The sequence below is a fragment of the Python bivittatus genome, unplaced genomic scaffold, assembly GCF_059951505.1.
Source record: "Python bivittatus isolate LINGU-HERP-01145 unplaced genomic scaffold, Pbiv_v1 ctg000020_np1212, whole genome shotgun sequence".
In the NCBI taxonomy this organism is placed as follows: Eukaryota; Metazoa; Chordata; class Lepidosauria; order Squamata; family Pythonidae; genus Python; species Python bivittatus.
In genome coordinates this window covers 49853777-49872713 of record NW_028277030.1, presented here as the reverse complement: position 1 = coordinate 49872713, position 18937 = coordinate 49853777, and the positions used below count along the sequence as shown (strand labels likewise).

At 38.9% G+C, this 18937-nt stretch overlaps 1 protein-coding gene across 1 annotated transcript in view; it reads left to right on the top strand.

Moving 5' to 3' along the window:
* MDN1 (midasin AAA ATPase 1) overlaps positions 1-18937 on the top strand; it is a 128022-nt gene that overhangs the window by 89405 nt on the left and 19680 nt on the right. Inside the window, exons 74-88 of the mRNA XM_007421800.3 lie at positions 102-258; positions 887-1033; positions 2644-2770; positions 4038-4143; positions 4966-5081; positions 7749-8213; positions 9375-9604; positions 11490-11633; positions 11849-12021; positions 12255-12416; positions 13553-13690; positions 14668-14809; positions 15815-15984; positions 16769-16909; positions 18436-18571. Of these exons, the coding sequence (XP_007421862.2) occupies positions 102-258; positions 887-1033; positions 2644-2770; positions 4038-4143; positions 4966-5081; positions 7749-8213; positions 9375-9604; positions 11490-11633; positions 11849-12021; positions 12255-12416; positions 13553-13690; positions 14668-14809; positions 15815-15984; positions 16769-16909; positions 18436-18571 (2554 nt within the window). The remainder of the gene's footprint in view (positions 1-101; positions 259-886; positions 1034-2643; positions 2771-4037; positions 4144-4965; positions 5082-7748; positions 8214-9374; positions 9605-11489; positions 11634-11848; positions 12022-12254; positions 12417-13552; positions 13691-14667; positions 14810-15814; positions 15985-16768; positions 16910-18435; positions 18572-18937) is intronic.

Sequence of the window (18937 nt, the reverse complement as noted above, 5' to 3'; positions counted from 1 at the left end):
TTTTTCATCTTGAAGCTAGTAGCTGTTGGTAGGTCCATATGTATGCCAGTAGCACAAAGATTTCAGTTGCGCTGACTTTCCTGCTGTGAACATTCCCCCAGGCTCTTCATTTGGAGGACTTCCAGGGGTGTGCATTTCATCCAGCATCACTTCAGGGCCGCTTACCTAAACTCACAAAGCGAATGAAGAAGATATGCGCAGCACTAGTGAAGGGCAGTTCTATCCTGGGTTTGGTGGAAAATCTTGACAATTTCACTGGTAAGCATTACCGAAATTCCAAATATTGTTTATTTTTATTATTTAATTAGGTGGTTTGTTTTAGGAAATTATTTTGGCATTGTTGAATATGTTTGGTTCTAGATTTTACTGTATTCATCTGCTATATCTTATACTTTTTTTAAGGATTTATTTTATATACGGCTTGACATATATATTTAATGGGTACAAAATTTAATTTGTATCTAATACGTTTCACTTCTTATTTGACCAAATACTCTTCAGAGCATTTTGCAAACATCCATCTGTATTTCTTTCTCACAATACAACAACCCTTAGTCATTTGGCTGATGGCAAGGGGCCACTCAGTCTAATTACAATTGTTTTGGAATTACAAGAAATCTGGCAATTAAACTGTGTGAACTTGCAAAATAGAATTCAGCCCTGAAAAATGAGGCAGAAATAGTTTTAGAAATGGATTGAATGTTGGATTTCACCAATTTTCAAAAAAAGCATGTGATGTTAATATTTTATTAATAGTCAACATTAAAAGTAATATATTTGCATACCGCTCTTCCTCCTGAAGAAAACCAGACTAGCACACAGAAAAGAAAACCGATAATTTGAATGAATGTCATGCTCCTCTGGATTCTCCCCCTTCTTCTTGCAGGTGACATAATTTCTTCTGCCCACAAATTGCAGAACATGTCTGTGAATTTAACTTCAGAAAAGGAAAAACAGAAATCTGAAGCCAAACATTTACTTCTGCAAAAACAAAGGGCTCTAGCAGAGCTCTTTAAACACCTTGCAACTACAGGTTAGTTAAATGAAACTTCTTGTACATACCATGTAAATCAAAAAAATGTCACTGCCCTTGTTTTTAAGGGATCATTCATAGATTGAATTTTACACATTGGCAAGCAGTTTTTGTTCATGGAAAAGTCAGTAGTGACATAGGAAAAGGATTGGTATGAAACAATTGAGCATGGATACAAATAGTAGTGATTCAGGTTAATGGAAGTCCTACAGTTATACGGATCTCCTCTGAATATACCCTAGTAGTTTATACTGATGCTTTTCCCATCAATCATGAAGACTGCATATGAATGAGGAATTATCTTAATTTTCATGTAAAAGAAAAAACAAAATACAAGAATTCTTACAAACCCATGTACTTTTCCTTACTTGAATATAGTTATTTTTGGAGAATACTGCAGTTTATAAAGATCAAAATTAAAGTGAGAAGAGTGTGAGGGAATGAAGATAGGATTACTGCCTGCAATTTGGAAAAGCAGCTGCAGCCAGGCAGAAATGCTTCCCACCCCCACTTCCCTCATGCGTGCATTCATACATTCCCTAACAGCTTTACTCACAAGCATCCAAGCCAGCATTCCAGCTGCCTGTAATAATTGAGCCACACCCAGGCATTTTCAAGGATGTGCCAACGTCCAACCTCACCCCACCCAGGCCCTTAGCTTACAAAAGCAAATGCGAGGACAGAGTGTGGATAGGAGTATAGGAAAAAAGGAGATAAGAAAACAGCAAGCAGATGGGGAAGTGGAGGCGATGTCTGGAGATTAACAGCTATTAAAAGCAGGCAAGAGGACTGATTAGTCAACTGCCAGGACCATGAGTTACGGTGAGCAGCATATCCTGGTGGGAGTCTTGCTTGGAGCTTTGCCAGGAGCTCAGTAGCAACTAGAAGAGGAACAACCACACTGAGACAGCACCTCAACCCAACCAGTGTAAGAACTTGCAGAAGGAGTCAAAGGATATGTGCTACTTTGCAGACTTTGAGACTTTGCTTGAACTAAGTATTAAAGGACTGAGTATTAAAGACATATTTACATGGCAACATCGCCTTGCAAGTCCTAGAAGGGTGGAGAGCAATAGTCTATTGTTGGGGAAAGTGTGTGCTGTGTGTGCTGCAATAAAGCATTGTGTACAGATTTGCTACGCTGTGGTGTGTCCAGTCCTTGGAAAGTAAAGAACCCTCACAAAGAGAGAATGGTGAGGGACATCATATGATGCTATGTTTTCTCTTAATACCCAACCATAATTTGGGCAGATGTATAAACTAATCATGAGAATTCATTCATAAATAGTGCCAAGTCAGCATTTTAAATTACAATTGGCTGAACAAGCCATAGTGTTATAGTTTAGCATAATGCTAAATCATAATGGATGTTTTGTATCAAATTAACCTACAAATAAAGAAAATTCAGTGAAATGTGAAGAAAGCCATATCTACCCATATGTATGTCTAATGATGATAGTTCCTATCATTTGATTGTAATTCTGATAGGCACTCATTCCAAAGGAGCACTAGATTTGGATTCTTAAGCTGTTTGAGTGGATTTGCCAAAATATTTACTATTACAAATCTCACAAAGATGAAAATATTGTCAACCATAAATGTCTTTCTAGGATTATCATATCGCAAAGGCCTGACTTGGTCTCGTTCCAAAAGTTCCCAGGATGTGCTTTTCCTTCATCCATTGGATTTAAACAGAGCGCTGGCTTTAGTTAACTGCACACATAAATTGGACACAACGTATGTATTGTTTTAGTTCTGTACCATAATAGAGTCCTGATGTAACAAAGGCCAAAATATTTTCTTGGGCTTTTGAAATCCAGTCTGTGGAGAGAATTAATTAGATTATTTTAAAATCAGAGTAAGCATGAGGAGAATCATATTGTTTTCTGCTTATGGGATTATTTCTACTTATTTTTATTTATTTTTACTTTAGCCAATAGTCATCTGAAAGGAGTGGGTCTTTGGCCTTTATCTCTGCCACTGTTCTGATCAGAAGTCTTCTCCCTGCTCTTTGCAGAGGAAATAAACTCCTCATTGGAACTAACAAGATTTACTGGAACCAATACACTGCGGGGCAAGCCAGTGCAGATCAGTCATCCAACTTAAGTGGATAATCAAATGCTGATCGAGATTTTGCAAGACTTGCATTTTGTGTTATTATCTGGTATCATATAAAGACTTCGAAGTGTTCTGCCTTTTTCGATTAGGGCAGCGGTTTGTTATAATCTCACAGACTGCTAAAAAGATAAATTACCATATTTTTCCAACAATAAGACGCCCCCATGTACAAGACGACCCCCACTTTTCCAACCCAAAATTAAGAAATCAATATTTTAAAGATAGTGCAGAACACATTTTTATTTAGTAATTAGTTAACATTTACCTGATACACTCGGTGGGAGGAGGTCCAAACCGTCTCTCTGCAGCTCTGTTTCCAGGCTCTTTTGCATAACTGATTACATTCAAGCATGAGTGAAACTGCTTGTCTCTGCAAACAGCCTTCCTCCAATTGGTTTGTTCAGCATCAGCTGACGTCAGTTACATCAGGCTCGTGATTGGAGGAAGTCTGTTTGGGAGACAAGCTATTTCACTCGTGATTGGAGGCTAGCAATAGGAGGAAGCCTCTCTGCAGAAACAAAGTATGGGCAGTTTTGCAACCGCGCGATTCTCGGCTGACTTCCTTGAATAAGACACCCTTCAATTTTTAGGGTAAGGATTTTAGAAAAAAGTATCGTCTTATAGTCAGAAAAATACGGTAGTTTCTGTGACCCCTTTTATGAATAAATATTTCTGTAATTGGTAGATGGATTTGGCAGAAGGCTAGGCCCATAGATCTAGTCTTCAATCAAACTTCACTCTGGGTTTTACTTACCACTTTGCCTGCTCTAGCCTTTCGGCTTAAAAAAATTGTGACTCTGTATAAGTTGTTTACGACCTTATGTGGGCTTCAGCCCAAAGTTTGGGAACGTCTGTTTTAGGGGATTAAAACTGTTTTGCTTTTCAGGTTACTCTCTAAAATCTCTTTGTCCTGGGATGGATGCCAGAAATATTTCTATCGGTCTCTTGCACATCACTGTAGGCTTCAGACAGCATTATTGGCACCTTCAAAGGTAAAATCCCCAGAGCCAATGTAATACAATTGTTCTGGTGTCAGGCTTGGACAATGGAGACCCAGGTTCAAATCCCTTCTTGACCATAAAGCTCACTGCGGGACTTTGGGCCAGTCACTTTCCCTCAGTCCAACCTACCTTACAGAGTAATTGATAGGGATAAAATGAGAGTCATTTCCCACATGCATCACCTTGAGCTCACCAAGGAAAGCGGGGAGGTAAAAAGTAATAAATAAAGCAAACAAAACCAGAAGTTTTATTTATTTATTTTTAATTCCTCAGTAGGTGAGATAGCACCACTCATTCTAAGGTTTGATATTATCTCACATAGATGTATTTTCTTCTTAGCGCATGTGTTCTTTCGTGTAGATTAGCCTTGCCCTGTGTGGCACAATCTAGGTGTTCGGGGCTATGACTATCATCATCCCCAGCCTTTGACCTCTATTGTCTGAGGACATTGAAAGTTATAGCTTAATATATAGGGGGAAATACTGCAAACTGATGTAGCAATTAAGTGAAGAAATGGAGTAGGGTAATAATCTATCTACCATTTCATTATTTATCTTTAGCAGTTGGCTGAATTTAATAATAAACCAGCATATTCAGAATGCTTAATTAGTCACTCTAATGTAAGTATGGAATTGATTTGCAGTGTTAATTTTATGTATATCTCAAAGTAGCTGAAGGGGAATTAAAAACAATATGTAGAATCATATCCAACTAGCTGATTGTGCAGCCTATAATTCCAAGCATTTTGCAGCTATTATTAGAGGAACTTGTTTTGACAAACAGAAGGATGAGAGTTGCTATCTTTTTCCACAGGAGATTGGAGTAAGTACTGTTGAGCGATGTAAAGGATTCACTGCGCACCTCATGAAGATGCTTGTCAAACAGAGGAAGTCTCTCACTGCTTTGACAAAACAGTGGGTTTTCCTGAGGTATTGTCTTTCTATTTTCTGTATATTTTCCAAACTTCTTCATTCAGACTCAAGCTAAGAGGGGCCTTCTGCAGAACTGTATACAGGTAGTCCTCACTTACCAACTGCAGTTGGAATCAGCAATTCTGTTGCTAAGCCAAATGGTCGTAAAGTGAAATGTCACATGACTTACAACGCCAGTTCCAGCTGCGGTCATTAAGCAAGTCACCTGCAGTTGTTAAGCATGACGTCGCATGACTGTGACTTGCAACTTCCTGCTGGCTTCCCCATTGACTTTCCTTCTCAGAAGCTGGCTGTGAAGGTCACAAATGTGTTCACGTGACCGCAGGGATGCTGTGACTGTTGTAAGTGCACCCCAGTTGACAAGGGCCTGAATCATGATCAAGTGACCGCGGGGATGCTGCGACAGCTGCAACTTCAAGGACTGGCCATAAGTCGTCTTTTTCAGTGCCATCGTAATTTTGAGTGGTTCCTGAATGAGCGATCAGTAAACAAGGACTACCTGTAATATAATATTGACACTTGCAGGACACCAAAGGAGTTAAAGCATCCTATTCCAGGGTTTGATCAAGATCCAAATAATCCCAGAAAATCCCTGATTTTCATTTCTGAACAAATCTTCTTGTGCTGCTTTGGAAGATCCTTGAGAGGCCGCATGCAGGGCTTTCATAGCTACATGGTGGGCATGAAAGCTGTACCACCTCCAACTCCCATCCTAGCTTTTAACTCAGATGTAGGTTGGGAGCAGGATCTCATCCAGGGGTCATGAGCTTATTTACTTTGCAAGAGAAGAGGCTGAAAATCTTTCTTCCACAAACATCCTCTGGCTCCAGGGAAGGATCTGTTCAAGGAGCCAAGGAAGGGGACAAGTCAAACAAAGCACTTAGAAACCATCCCCATTAGGTTCACATGAAACTTATGTTCCTTTCATATTCTTACATTAAGGGTTTTTTTTCCTTCCTGATATCTGTTACTTCAGCCCCTCTTATGTCAGAGCTAAGGGTATTATCCTCTAATCCACAACAATGCATTATGTGATAAATAAACAACGGTAAGATAGTGTTGCATCAAGTGATTTCTAAGCAAATTCCATGTTGTTTTAAATTCTGAGAGATGATTTACTCTAAAGGAAAGGAGATAGCAGTGGTGGATGAAACAAACCATGCTTTGTCTTTACCTTGCTAAAAGGGGCCTTATGGAAAATCTGAACCTTACGTACTTCCAGGATGCATCCTAGGGCAGAAAGACTTATTATTTATATGATGGTGTATATAAACAGACCTCCAAGGCAGTTTCAGTCAAAGAGGAAAACAAACTTGGTGGCATTTGAAATAGCTCTTCCTTGAAGGTAATATGCTGGTTGCCCATGTGACAAGTACATTTCTACAGGTGTAGCTTTTGGCAGGAAAAGGGATCCTGGAGTGGGTATTGAGTCCTTAGAGCAGGGGATCTGATATTGTGGGTCAGGACCCCCATCAGAAGGTCTCAAACTGGGAGAATGATCACAATTTTTTTTTAAAAATCAGGTTTGCTAAGGCCAACAGGGAATGTGGTTAAAGCTCATTCTGGGCTTTGCTCGCCACTTTACCTAAGCTAGCTAGCTGTGGCCTAGCCCAGACAAAGCGGGAACAAATTTTGAAAATATTCCCATGTTATCTAAACAAGCCTCAGTGGGTGATTGCAGTTGAGTTTGAGAACCTCTGTGATACAAAAATTAAGATATAATTGTTTAATTGGCAAATAATATACTTATTAAATAAATAATATGCTTATGTCCCAACCCTAAGCCCAATTAAATCATTCGTTTTATTCATGGGGAGAGTTGCACACATTCATTTATCATTTTGGGGGTTCCCAGCATTGCAAAGTTGGAGAGTCCCTGCCTTAGACCATAACTTGCCTGAATTTTTATCAAGGAATGGGATTGTTTTTTAGGCAAGGCAAGAATTCTTGTGGGGAAAACAACAACATTTTTACTGTGAATTGCTGTTTTCCAAGTCTTTCCAAAGCATTCTTCTCTTCAGTTGATATGGTTCATTATCATTATACTGTATACAGAGTTTCTGGCCTTATCATGCATAAATAAAAGTCTGTAGAGAAGTTTTCACTGTCTGGCCTGGGGAATATTTTACTTCTTTCAGTTTTTGAAAGAGTTGATTGTGTCATACTTAGGGGTTACTTACTATAGTTGCTAGTTGATCTAATTTCAGGTAGTTTGTTTTCATAGGAGGGTTTTCTTTTTCCCATTATAAGCCTGGTCAAAGAAAATGAAACAGAGATCAGGATGTCACCCTTTTGGGGCAGTACTATTCACCAGAGGTTGCCATTGTTATCCCTAAAATTACTTAGACCTTCCCCAGTCTGTACTGAGAATACAATTCCCTGCCTTCTCTGCCAGCATGGCTGAAGGTATCAGTTGGGGAAAGCTGGAATAGACAAGTCCACAGGCTTCCTGGGCGTCTTGGAAAACAAACTCAGAACAAGAATAGTCTTCTTACAGAATTAGTAAGAAATCAAGTACATAGTTAATGTATAAAAAACAAAGTGCTACTATATTTGGAAAAATTCCATGGCCAAATCTAATGAGGGCTACAATACTGTACTGAATTTGTTACAATTGCATTTTAATTATCAATAAATCTGTTATCATGTAAATCCCTTGTACAGGAATCAGCTGAGCTGTATACAAGAGATTGATGCCAGGCTGTCTGCTGGAAGTGAATATGAAGTCGTTTTCCCTCCCCAAGATGGTGTTCAGCAGTGGACTGACAGATTGCAGTATCTTGCCATGCAGTGTGTAGTGCTCCTGGAACAGCTATCTTGGTTTATAGAGTGCTGTCCAGAAGACCAAACCTTGAACCAAACTCCTTGGACGGAAATAAAAGCTGAAGGGATGGAGCTGAATTCTTCCACTATTCTGAAGTCACTTCCAGAACTGGATCCATCAGAGCTACAGTATCTCACTCCAATGAGTGCAGAACAACTGCCTATTGCATGCAGGATGCGAAAGCAGGATACGACATATCAGCAGCTGGCTTCCAGAGTGAAAGAGATGCTAGTGGGGGTGAAGGCAGTAAAATCAGATGTGGACAGAATAAAACAAGTGTCCTCTGAGACTCTCTTCCATTCCTGGTAGGTGAGATGCATCCTGTCATACTGGGACAAAAAGGAGAGTGCATTTGGTTGCAACCTACCTGTACCTGCCTCAACGGGATTATATCTTTTCCAAGGTTGTTCAGTAGCAGGCCTAAACCAGTCTTGTAATCAGAGTCCATCATGTTTCGAAGAGGTGTTCACTGCTATGGAAACTGATAGCCTAGCCATATTGGCTTTCCTGTTTCAAGCTGAACACACTGAGGGTTGTGAGCAGTTTACTTTCACATTTGCAAGTGTTTACAGGTTGTAGTGGGCACAGTGCTGGCATGTGCAGATACACACACAATGGTACAAGCAGTGCTACACAGGAAAGCAAGTCCTGTCTGTGAGAGCCTGAAGCCAGACGAGAGCATAGATAAACATAGTCCAGGAGCAGTTCAAAGTCCAGGTGTCACACAAAGATAGTCAGTTGGTCCGGGGTTGAAAAGCTGAGACTTGGGTAGCGTACGGAATTGCTACGAGACACAAAAGCGCAAAGCCAAAGTTGGAAGAGCTGGCAATTGCATTGTGTAATGGGCTCTGCAAGTAACCTTGAGAGACAGGAAGAAAAGCTGCAGCCTAAACAAAATCAATTTGAGTAAGCTTCTCAGAGTTGGCCTTTCCTAGTTCTCTGGAACATAAAAGGCAGGGAGGGGAGAGGTGCATTCAGACTTGCAAGGTTGATATTAGTCCTTCAAGGTAGTCCAGATCAAGAAACCAAAATTATGGATACTAATACTACTTTTATTATAAGGTTACAGTGACAGAATCTTGCAAATATTTATGCAGAAATATTGAAAATTGAAAAGGGTTCGCAAACTTTTAAGCACCACTATATTTATAGAACTGCACTTACAGCCCGAGACCAAACAATAGTTCTTCATATACAAATATGTATTAATAGTTTCTGCTTATCTTCCTTTTTACTACCCTGACTGGGGGGAAAACATTTTGAACAAAATTTCTAAGGTGGTTTTTGTGACTACAGTGTAGACTGTTTTGATGCAGACAGGCGGGGGAGAGGGAGGAAAGAAAGAAAGAGGGAGGGAATTGCATTTCTAATGTAAAATCCCTCATAAGTGCAACAGAAACTACTCCATGTTTATTCAAAGCAGTTTTTATTCAGTTTCAAATGTCTCCTTCAATGTTCTTTCCCAGGAAAAGCTTTGAAGTATGCTCTTCAGGAGTGGATTGTTTGCTGAAGGTTTCAAACCAACTGCAGGATATTGAGCTGTTGTTTACGCCACCTGATTCCGAAGTCAATCAAGTGGGATCACAGATGGCCTTAATCAGGAGTCTCATATATATTCAAGGAGAAATTAATAGCAGTGTAGATGATTTTGCTATCTGGAAGACACAGCTCTTCAGTTCAATTTCACACTGTGAAGGTAAAAATGATTCTTTCCCTCTTCTAATCAGTAATGCAAGGGCTTTATTGATTTGATATTGTTCTGTTTGCCTGTGGAATTAACTGCAGTCATTAGTTTGTATGTTTCTAAGCATTTCTTTTTGCTTGATATCATCCAATGGTCATGATGCTAGAGTGTTCTTTCTTCTTTCCAGAAATGGCCTTTTTGTAAGTGAAAGTATAGTCTAAGGCAGTGTTTCTCAGCCGTGGCAGTTTGAAGATGTATGGACTTCAACTCTCAATTCCCCATGCTGGCTGGGGAATTCTGGGAGTTGAAGTCCATACATCTTTAAACTGCCAAGGCTGAGAAACACTTGTCTAAGGAGCTGGGCTATAAGGCATCTGAGGCCATTTTTCTCCAGTGTTTGGAGGCAGATTGTCTGGGTATGCCTAATAGAGTAGACCTGCTGGAAAGCAAAAGAAAAGAAGGGATCCACCTAAAAAGGAAAGACAGGGTTACTTGCGTTACTGCTGTGCTGGTCTCAACTTCTCTTGGCTCTTCTAGCTATGCCTTTGAGGTCTCAAATGGATCACTGGAGCTTATGGGGTTTTCCCATCTTGGGACAGATTATGTTACAGTTATTTAAGTAAGATTTAGTGCTTAAGGAAGGTGTCTCATAGTTCAGCTCCCTCAGGCTGGTACCTCCCTCAGCTGCCTCAGGCTTAATTTTCTCTGGGGCAGAGTGGGGGATATATAGTTTCTGGGAGATTAAAGTTTCAATTATATGTAGTTGACCCATGACCTGTTTAGTCATCATTTTAGAGATATTCCCTTACCTAAACAGAGAAACAGAATGACCATGAGTGGGCAAAAAAGCAGTGGGAGCGGGCCGGCTTCCTGCCAACTTCCCCATGGACTTTCCTTGTGAGAAGCTGGCAGGGAGCGTCAGAAATCTCCCTCCCTCCCTCCCTTCCCCCAGGCACCCTCCCTGATCCATGCCACATCCTCACACACCCTCCCTGACCCACACTACACCCCGGCACACCCTCCCTGTCCCTTGCCGCACCTCTCGGGCACCCCTTTGCATCCTCCCTGACTCTCACCATACCTCTTGCACACACCCTCACTCCCTCCCCCACCCAGCAACAGCCACTTGCCTGCTTTCTGGCCTTGGACTTGCAACTTACTGCCAGCTTCTCTACTGACTTTGCTTGTGGGAAGCTGGCAGGAAGCGTCAGCAATCACGATTGAGTTTAAACTTCCTGCTGGCTTCCCCATTGACTTGTGGGAAGGTGGCAGCGAGTGTTGGAAATGACGATCATATGACCACGGCCGACCACAGCAGTACAGCAGCACTGAAGTGGTGGCAGTGCTGAGGTGGTGGCAGTGCTGAAGCAGCCGTAACTTTGACAAATTTCAATCCCACATGAGTAATGGGTCCCGGATTTTGGAGGCATTCTGTAAATTAGCCCATTTGAGGTATAGGTGCAAAGGTTGTTGCCCTATGATGCACCGTTTCGCCCAATTGAAGGTTACAGACAGACACAAGAGTTTTAGCATATAGATTTTATTTGAAAAAGAAATATGATGAAATTATCGGCTGTACTTGCAGTCATTTCTGTATTTGCAAAGGGAATCTCAGACTTAATTCTGAAGCACAACCAACAACTTTCTCTATAATGTAGGATAGTATATATCCTGGTTTTAATATAGGGAAAATTTTGATAGTTTGGATATAGTACTCAAATTTTATGGATACTGCCCATAAATTTTTAGGGGGAAAATTTTATGGCAGTAGGATTTATTTATTTAGGCAGCCAACCACTGTAGAAGCAAGAATCTTTCACACATTTATTCATCCATCCATCTCTCCATTGTAAAAATAAAAATCTTCCCCATTTAATTTTCAACTATATTTCTATAGAGGACCAAACATCAGATGATGGATTTGTAGAACTCTTCTCAGAACAGATGGAACTTGCAATCCACGTTATCCTAAGTTCTGTACAGTGTTTGGTTGAAAGAAGAAAAGACAAAGAGGAGAAGGGTATCTCCCCTAAGGAAGATGGTAAGGCTCTTTTGCTTGTCTTGTTTTGAAAGCAACTGTTTCTGTGTTTTGAAAGCAATTGTTGTTATGTCAAAGACATTTTCTTAGTGTATGTAAACCCCAGACTTCTGTAGCATGATAGTTTTAAAAAACGAAAACTAATGGATTATAGGACATATTCATGAGATCGGTTGGAATGCATTTTTGATAATCACATTTTATATTTCTTACCCCAGGAGAAGAATCCTCATTTGATGGGCTCCATGCAGGGCATTTAACTAAACTCTTGGATGAAGATGTTTGTTCCGATGTGAATTCTTTGCATATACAAAAAATAATTTCAGTCATTTCTGAGCTCCTGGAGCAACTGAAAACTTATGGCGAGGATTATACTACATACAAATGCAAGGTAATATTTATCAGCTGAAATATTTCTAGTGGAAAGGTATTAAACATAATGTTAGACTTGTTTCTGCAACTTGCCTCTCACAGCATACTCAAAGCATGTTAGAATGGAAAAGAGAATTTTTTTCCAAAATGGTTTATAAATACTACAAACAGAAAAACAATCCTGGAGAAAGATTATTTAGACACTTAAAAATATTTTATATAACTAATGTATATCATTTCTCTCTTCTTCAGCTTTTTAATCAGGCCTGCCACCTGCTGGTACGTCTAATGCCAATTCTGTCGAAATATTCCAATATTGTCCTTTTCTACCTCACAGTTTCCTTGGCCACACATAGGAGCACTGCAAAATTGCTTTTTATCTTGACAAACATATTTACTGAACTTGCACGAAAGGTAAGAAGTGGATAGCTCATCCAGAAAGCAAAGGGGATAGAATTCACAAATGTTTTAAATTGTAAATAGATACTTTCAGCACACTTTGGCAGCAGTGGGATGGGTTTTAATATACAAATGTCATTGTGAGAATCTACATTTATTAGCTGCTTGACCTTTCATTTTCCGAAACAAATTGATCTTTGCTTTGTACCATTTTTCCGAGGTTAAAACAAGGCCTTTGAAATGGAGTGGTGTTTGATATTGCATGTTGCACTGGTTTTCCAACATGGGATTAACTGAATTTTCAGAATGTTACCCGTGTGGCATAGTGGTTAAGGTGTTGGACTAGAGCTGGGGTGGCCCAGATCTGTATCTCCTCTCAGCTGTAGAAACTCACTGGATAAAATTGGACCAGTCTCTCTCAGCCCAACCAGTTGTGGAGATAAAAAGGAGATCCTCACTTACCTGTCCATTTTCTCCATGTCATGCATTGTTTTATACACCTCAGTTATGTCCCATGTCAATCACTTTTTTTCTAAGCTAAAGAGTATAAGATATGCCTAGCCTTTTCTCACAGGGAAGGTGTTTGAACTCCTGACCATTTTGGTTGCTATCTTTTGCACTTTTTCCAGCTTTCCTAAATCCTAGGTGTGGCAACCGGAACTGTACATGGTATTCCAGATGTGGATGTACCATAGATTTGTACAGGGACGTTATTATTTTCAAGTGATTTCTAATCATCCCTAACATGAATGCCTTTCTAACAGCAGCTGAGTCAACATTTTCATTATGTTACACACTGTGACCTCAAGATTTCTTTCCTGATTAATTACAGACAGCTCAGACACGAACACCGTGTATGTGAAGTTGTTTGTGCATCATTTCACACTTATTTAGCACTGCTGTTTGATTGACAATTCACCCAATTTAAAAAGATTCTTCTGAAGCTCTTCATAGTCAGTTTTAGCTTTCACTACTTTGAATAGTTTAAGGTTATAAACCTTAGTGGATTCCTACTGAAGTAGACTTTTCTCTCTTTGGGAGAAAGCTTACAAAAACTTTGGCCCCCAACCAGAAGATACCTTAATGGTGGAAATCAGTGTCGATCTTAATTAATGCTATACTTGGTTCAGCTGAGTGCTTTTTATTCTTAGGGTTTTTGTTTACCAAAAGAAGTCATTGAGGATGATGGAGGACAAGGAGGAACAGAATTCCATGATTATGAAGATGGTGGCCTTGGAGAAGGGGAAGGCAAAAAGGATGTTAGTGACAAGATAGAAAATGAAGATCAGGTATGTGTGTGAGTGGAATAGTAGCTCTAGAATAGCTAAGGGGGCCGGTGTTGAAGTGTCTATTTATAATGAATACAAGACATAGGAACAGTCTTAATATTTATGGGAAGTATGAAAAAATACTTAAACTTCTTGGTGAACAAGCAGTATTCCATGGGCTGTGCACAAAACGGAAAACATTTCATGTCAGAGTTCAGCAGAAACAAAATCTGGAACCTTTGAGTTGTTCCAAGTTTCTGATACTACAATATCCAAAACAATCCCAGAGCAATTTTCTGGGGCAGTTAAGGCAAAGCCACTAGCATCAATGGTGTCTCAGAACAGCATATCCCAACTAGCCCGCACTCCCCCAATCTTCCCAGCACCTTCCCTCAGTCCTTCCTCCTCCTCAGTCACTTCTGCAACTGCTGTCCCAGCCTGACATATCCCATGGCCTGCTCCCCTCTTAATCTTCCCTCTCCTCAGCCCCTGCTGCTACCGATGTCCTGGCTTAGGCATTCATTGCTTGTGGTGATGGTCTTGGCAGTATCAGGCCTGCCTCTCCTCAGTCACCACAACTGATGTCCTTGGCTTTTTTCCATACCATCCATCATCAAACCATTTCTGCCAGGAACACCCACATTTTGGTCTATGCCTGGAATAAAGCAACTGAAATGTGTATATTGGTTAAGGCACAAGACCATACACAAACAGCTGTTCCATTTATGCAGGAAAGGTAAATGCGTGGAATGTTCTATACATCCCTACATTATTTTTGTACATTCATTTAATAGGTTTCAGGGTTACTTCTCTCCCTCCACGCCTCTTAACAGTCTACTTCTGTTCTAAAGAAATATGCCATAAAATAAATTATGGCATTCTTTAGGGGAGAAGGAACACTCAAATTATCTTGCTGAAAGTTGAAGAAGGGGCATGGGGAATTCATAGTACTTTAAAGAAAACACCCCATCAAAAGAAAGGTTGGTTAAATATTCTAGGTAGAAGATACTTACCAAAAGGGTCAGGAAAAGGAAAACGAAGACCCAGATTCAAAACCAGATATTGAAGGAGAGGATAATGCAATTGAAATGTCTGAAGATTTTGAAGGGAAAACATATGATGGGGAGCAAGAAAAACAAGGTATGTGTCTAGCGCTACATCTTTCACCTTTCTTTCCTGATATAAAGTAACTCAGGAATTCAACACACAACTGGGAACAGATATTGAGGTTTAGTTGTTTTTTTCTCTGAATTTAATAAAACATACTGGTGGGCTTCCTACTGCTGTGTAATATTGTTATTAGGAAAGTCTTTTCATAACATTGAAACTCTTTTGAGATTTTTTTTTTTTTTTAGTGAAGTTGGAAATCGATAGAACCAAAAGTACCTGTACAGAATTAACTTAGAATGTGACCCCAGCAGTTTCTTGGTATCTGTGACAAAATGAAGCAATACCAAGTTCTAAAACAGAGCCTTCATTCCGTTCTTGTTGATCTCTTTGTGTAAGTGGAATGAAGGTTTTCATACTGGGGGGGCCAGGAGTTCAGCAGCATTTTGAAGTCCACAGGTCCATGGTTTATAATGTGAAAATGGCAGTGCTGTTGGTCTTTCTCAAGTATTTAATAAAGAAGATATTTGTGTGGTTAGTAGCTGTTCTAACTAAAAAGCATAGTTTGAACTGAAAGAACTGTTTATTGCAATGTTTCTAATACCTATTCTGCATTATATCACTATAATGAATGTGTCAATTTTAGCATACTTAGGTACTATGACACAGCCAGCAATAAAAATAAGATTTTTAATATTCTATCAATACTTTAAAGGACTACAGATTTAAGACTTTTTATCTTAAATCTCTGTTTTATGTAGACTAGCTAAAAAGGCTACTCCCATTGCTCTAGAAATTCTTTTTTCCCATGGGATGAGAACCTTTGCCTATCCCAATGTAACAGTGCTCTGTATACAAGAAATTGCCAATATATCAAGTTAAACCATTAGTCCATTTAGTCATCTGGAAAATATATGTTCTCCTGTTGGGCTCCAGTCTGTCTCCAGACTCATAATGCCTCATGTTTATGATTATGGAAGTTCCTTCTTTGAAGATTTACATTGGACTTTATACTTTGACCTATATTACCTTGTATAGAAGAGGATGATAAATCTGATGAAGATGAAGACTTGGATAAGCAGATGGGAAATCTTGGAGACGGTGAAGCTGACAAACTGGATGAGAGGCTTTGGGGAGATGATGATGATGATGATGAAGAAGAAGAAGAAGAAGATAGCAAAACAGAAACTGGACCAGGGATGGATGAGGTAAAATTTTAAATGAACGTTTGAAGGAGAAAGAGTTGCACCATTGATTAATTATGTGAAATGCATGACATTGCATAGAATTCAATTCAGTTCAAGCTGTTTTTTCACTCAGGCTACATAAAAGGAAGTGCTTTTTCATACAGTTAATTAGATTTTCTCGCTACAAAATAATAGTAATGGCTGCCAAAACATTGTTTCAAAATGAGATTAGACAAATAAAGAGAGGGTGGTTTTTAATACCATAATATCCGATATTAATGCCTAATCACTCCTGGAGAACTTCTGCTAGAAGGTGCTGTTGCATTTACCCAATGGTGAACTGCCTTTGGCACATGATTGACCTCTCTTAGTATGCTAGACTCATCCAAAGGGCTACTCTTCACTATTAATTACTTTGGAAAGAGTAGATATGTGTGTCTCTTGGCTTATTTTTAGAACACAGTATGTATTAATAGTTAGAGAAAATACACTGAGCTTTATTTTTAAAACAGTCTGAGTACAATGTAATGAATTTATCTACTTCTACTTGAACTTAAAAGTGTTACTTGATATTTAGATTGTTTTATGATAACATATTTTATTGGTTTAGCTCAGTTTGCTGATGAGAAAGCATAACAGATGCATTCTATTAAAGTAGGGAACTATTTTTAATTTACTAGCTATAGTCATAAAAAGATAACCATATTTCTCAAAACAAGCTGAATAATGTTGTTAGCCTAAGAACTGTGTCTACACTGGTGGCAGTGCTGCAATGAAACATGGATATTTTTCTTGAATGATTTAGGGAGATTCAGAATTGGTGGCGAAAGATGACAATATAGGAGTTGACAATCAAAATGAGAAGAAATCACCCAACAATGAAGAAAAAGAGAAGCAAGCAGATGATGGTGAAACCAAAGAGAAAATTCATGAACAAATAGATGAGGTAATAGCATAGCAACTCTGTATGGAGCTGCTTTTGTGTGTGTTTGTTACTGTAGAAATAACTGCAATTACACAGTCCAGACCAACTTGCGTTTCACAAGCATAGTTGGGAGCAGATGAGCACATTCGACAATCTCTAGGGCAGACATGGACAGCAGCCTCTTGATTCTTCACTAGACAACTGGGAATGCTGTGGTAAATTAATTTGTCTCCAAATTGTGCTATGCATGCACAGAATTCCCAGAAGATTAGTTTTACACCCAATGCCCATTAGAACTAGCCAGTTCTATTTTTGCATGATTATTTGCTTATTTTGTGCAATGAGCAGGGAATTGAAAAAGGAAATGGCAGCAGAGGAGAGTAGTTAAGAAACTCAAGTATACGCACCTGTATGTGAGAGATTCAGTAAAATATTCTATTTCCAAATAGTCTTGACTAGGACTCTGCATTACTAAATGATTTAGTAGTGCTTTGGACCTTGCATGCATCATGTTTTTATTTCTGTTATTCATCATTCATTCATGCATCTCTATTATTAATTAAAGCAGCCACCTCTTTTTTCAGGCTTCTGAAAAATATGTGGATACTTTATTGAGTCAACTGATTTCTAAATCTCTAATGTATTTTTCCCCCTTTTTCTGTTTTTCCATTTCTTTTTTTTTCCCTTTTCTCTGCTTTCATTTTTAAGTATCTATATGATAAAATAAATATGAAGAAAAATGTTAATTTGGCTAAGCAAACTCAGTTTTTGCAAACGATCAATTCTTAAAGTTACTGCATCTTTTTAAAGTTGGCACAGAACTTTGAAAAAAAGACATTGCTGCTTTAATTAATAGTGAAGTGGGGCTGTGCTCATGAAAAATCCAAAATACTTTCCAAATCATTTTCAAAGCCTGCACCACCTTAGTCTTGATATGTATTTAGATTTCCATCTTTCTTGTTTTTGTATTGTAAATTCTTGAAGTGTGTCCCCTGATGAAAGGACTTGGTGTCCATTACTTTCAACCTCATTGGAGATTTAGAATTGTTTCCTCCATTATTAATGTTTGTGCAATATTTATAAACCTAGATGGATTCTATAAAGTTCTTAGTTAAAAAATATGGTCAAAATGAAGATTCTTAACTAAGTCTTTGAAAGTGGGAAAAGCAGGTGAGGCAAGATTTCTTGCTGATAACTAGACTTTTATTATTATTGTCATTATTGTTATGTGTTTTTACCAAAGTATAGTGCAAATCAGAAAAATAATCACAGAGTTCCATCCAATAACAAGAATTCATTCACAATTTAACAACCAAACTAGCAAGCAGATATTAACTAAGATAACAACAGTATGTATGTAAAACTGTAGCCTGTGATATGACAGGATATCTTTTCCAATGGGTGATAAGTTTCCTTAATGCATTCAGAGATTTTTTCTGCTTGATCCAGGTTCATTAGAACTCCAACTCTCAAGAAGTTTGCCTCTGGAGAGAATTTAATCCATGCTTTCCACCTTCTTTCTTCTCATAGTGTCTTCTGTTTTATAGTGTGAATATGATGAGAACGAGGTGGATCCCTACCATGGAAGACAAGAAAAACAGCCTGAACCTGAAGCCCTGGAGCTTGATCATGAACTGAACTTAGGAAATGAAGAGAAGGATGAGGAAGACAAAGAAGAAGAAGGTAGATGTAGAAATGGCAAATTGTTCCTTAGCAGCAGACACATGGGTATCTCAAGGGTGGTGCAAGGGGAGCATATGACAAAACCTGGGTCCTGGTGCAAAAGCTGCAACTTAATAAATTTGGCATCAGAGTTTAAAACTTTCTGATCATTTGTAACTTAAATTATTGAAAATTGGGGAATTCATTGCTATGGGCAAGTTACTTTTGCATCTACAAGTTCTCATAAGCTTGATGAAGTAAAAAGGTTATTACCTTTTCACTTACAGTGGGGCAAAAAAGTATTTAGTCAGCCACCAATTGTGCAAGTTCTCCCACTTAAAAAGATGAGAGAGGCCTGTAATTTTCATCATAGGTATACCTCAACTA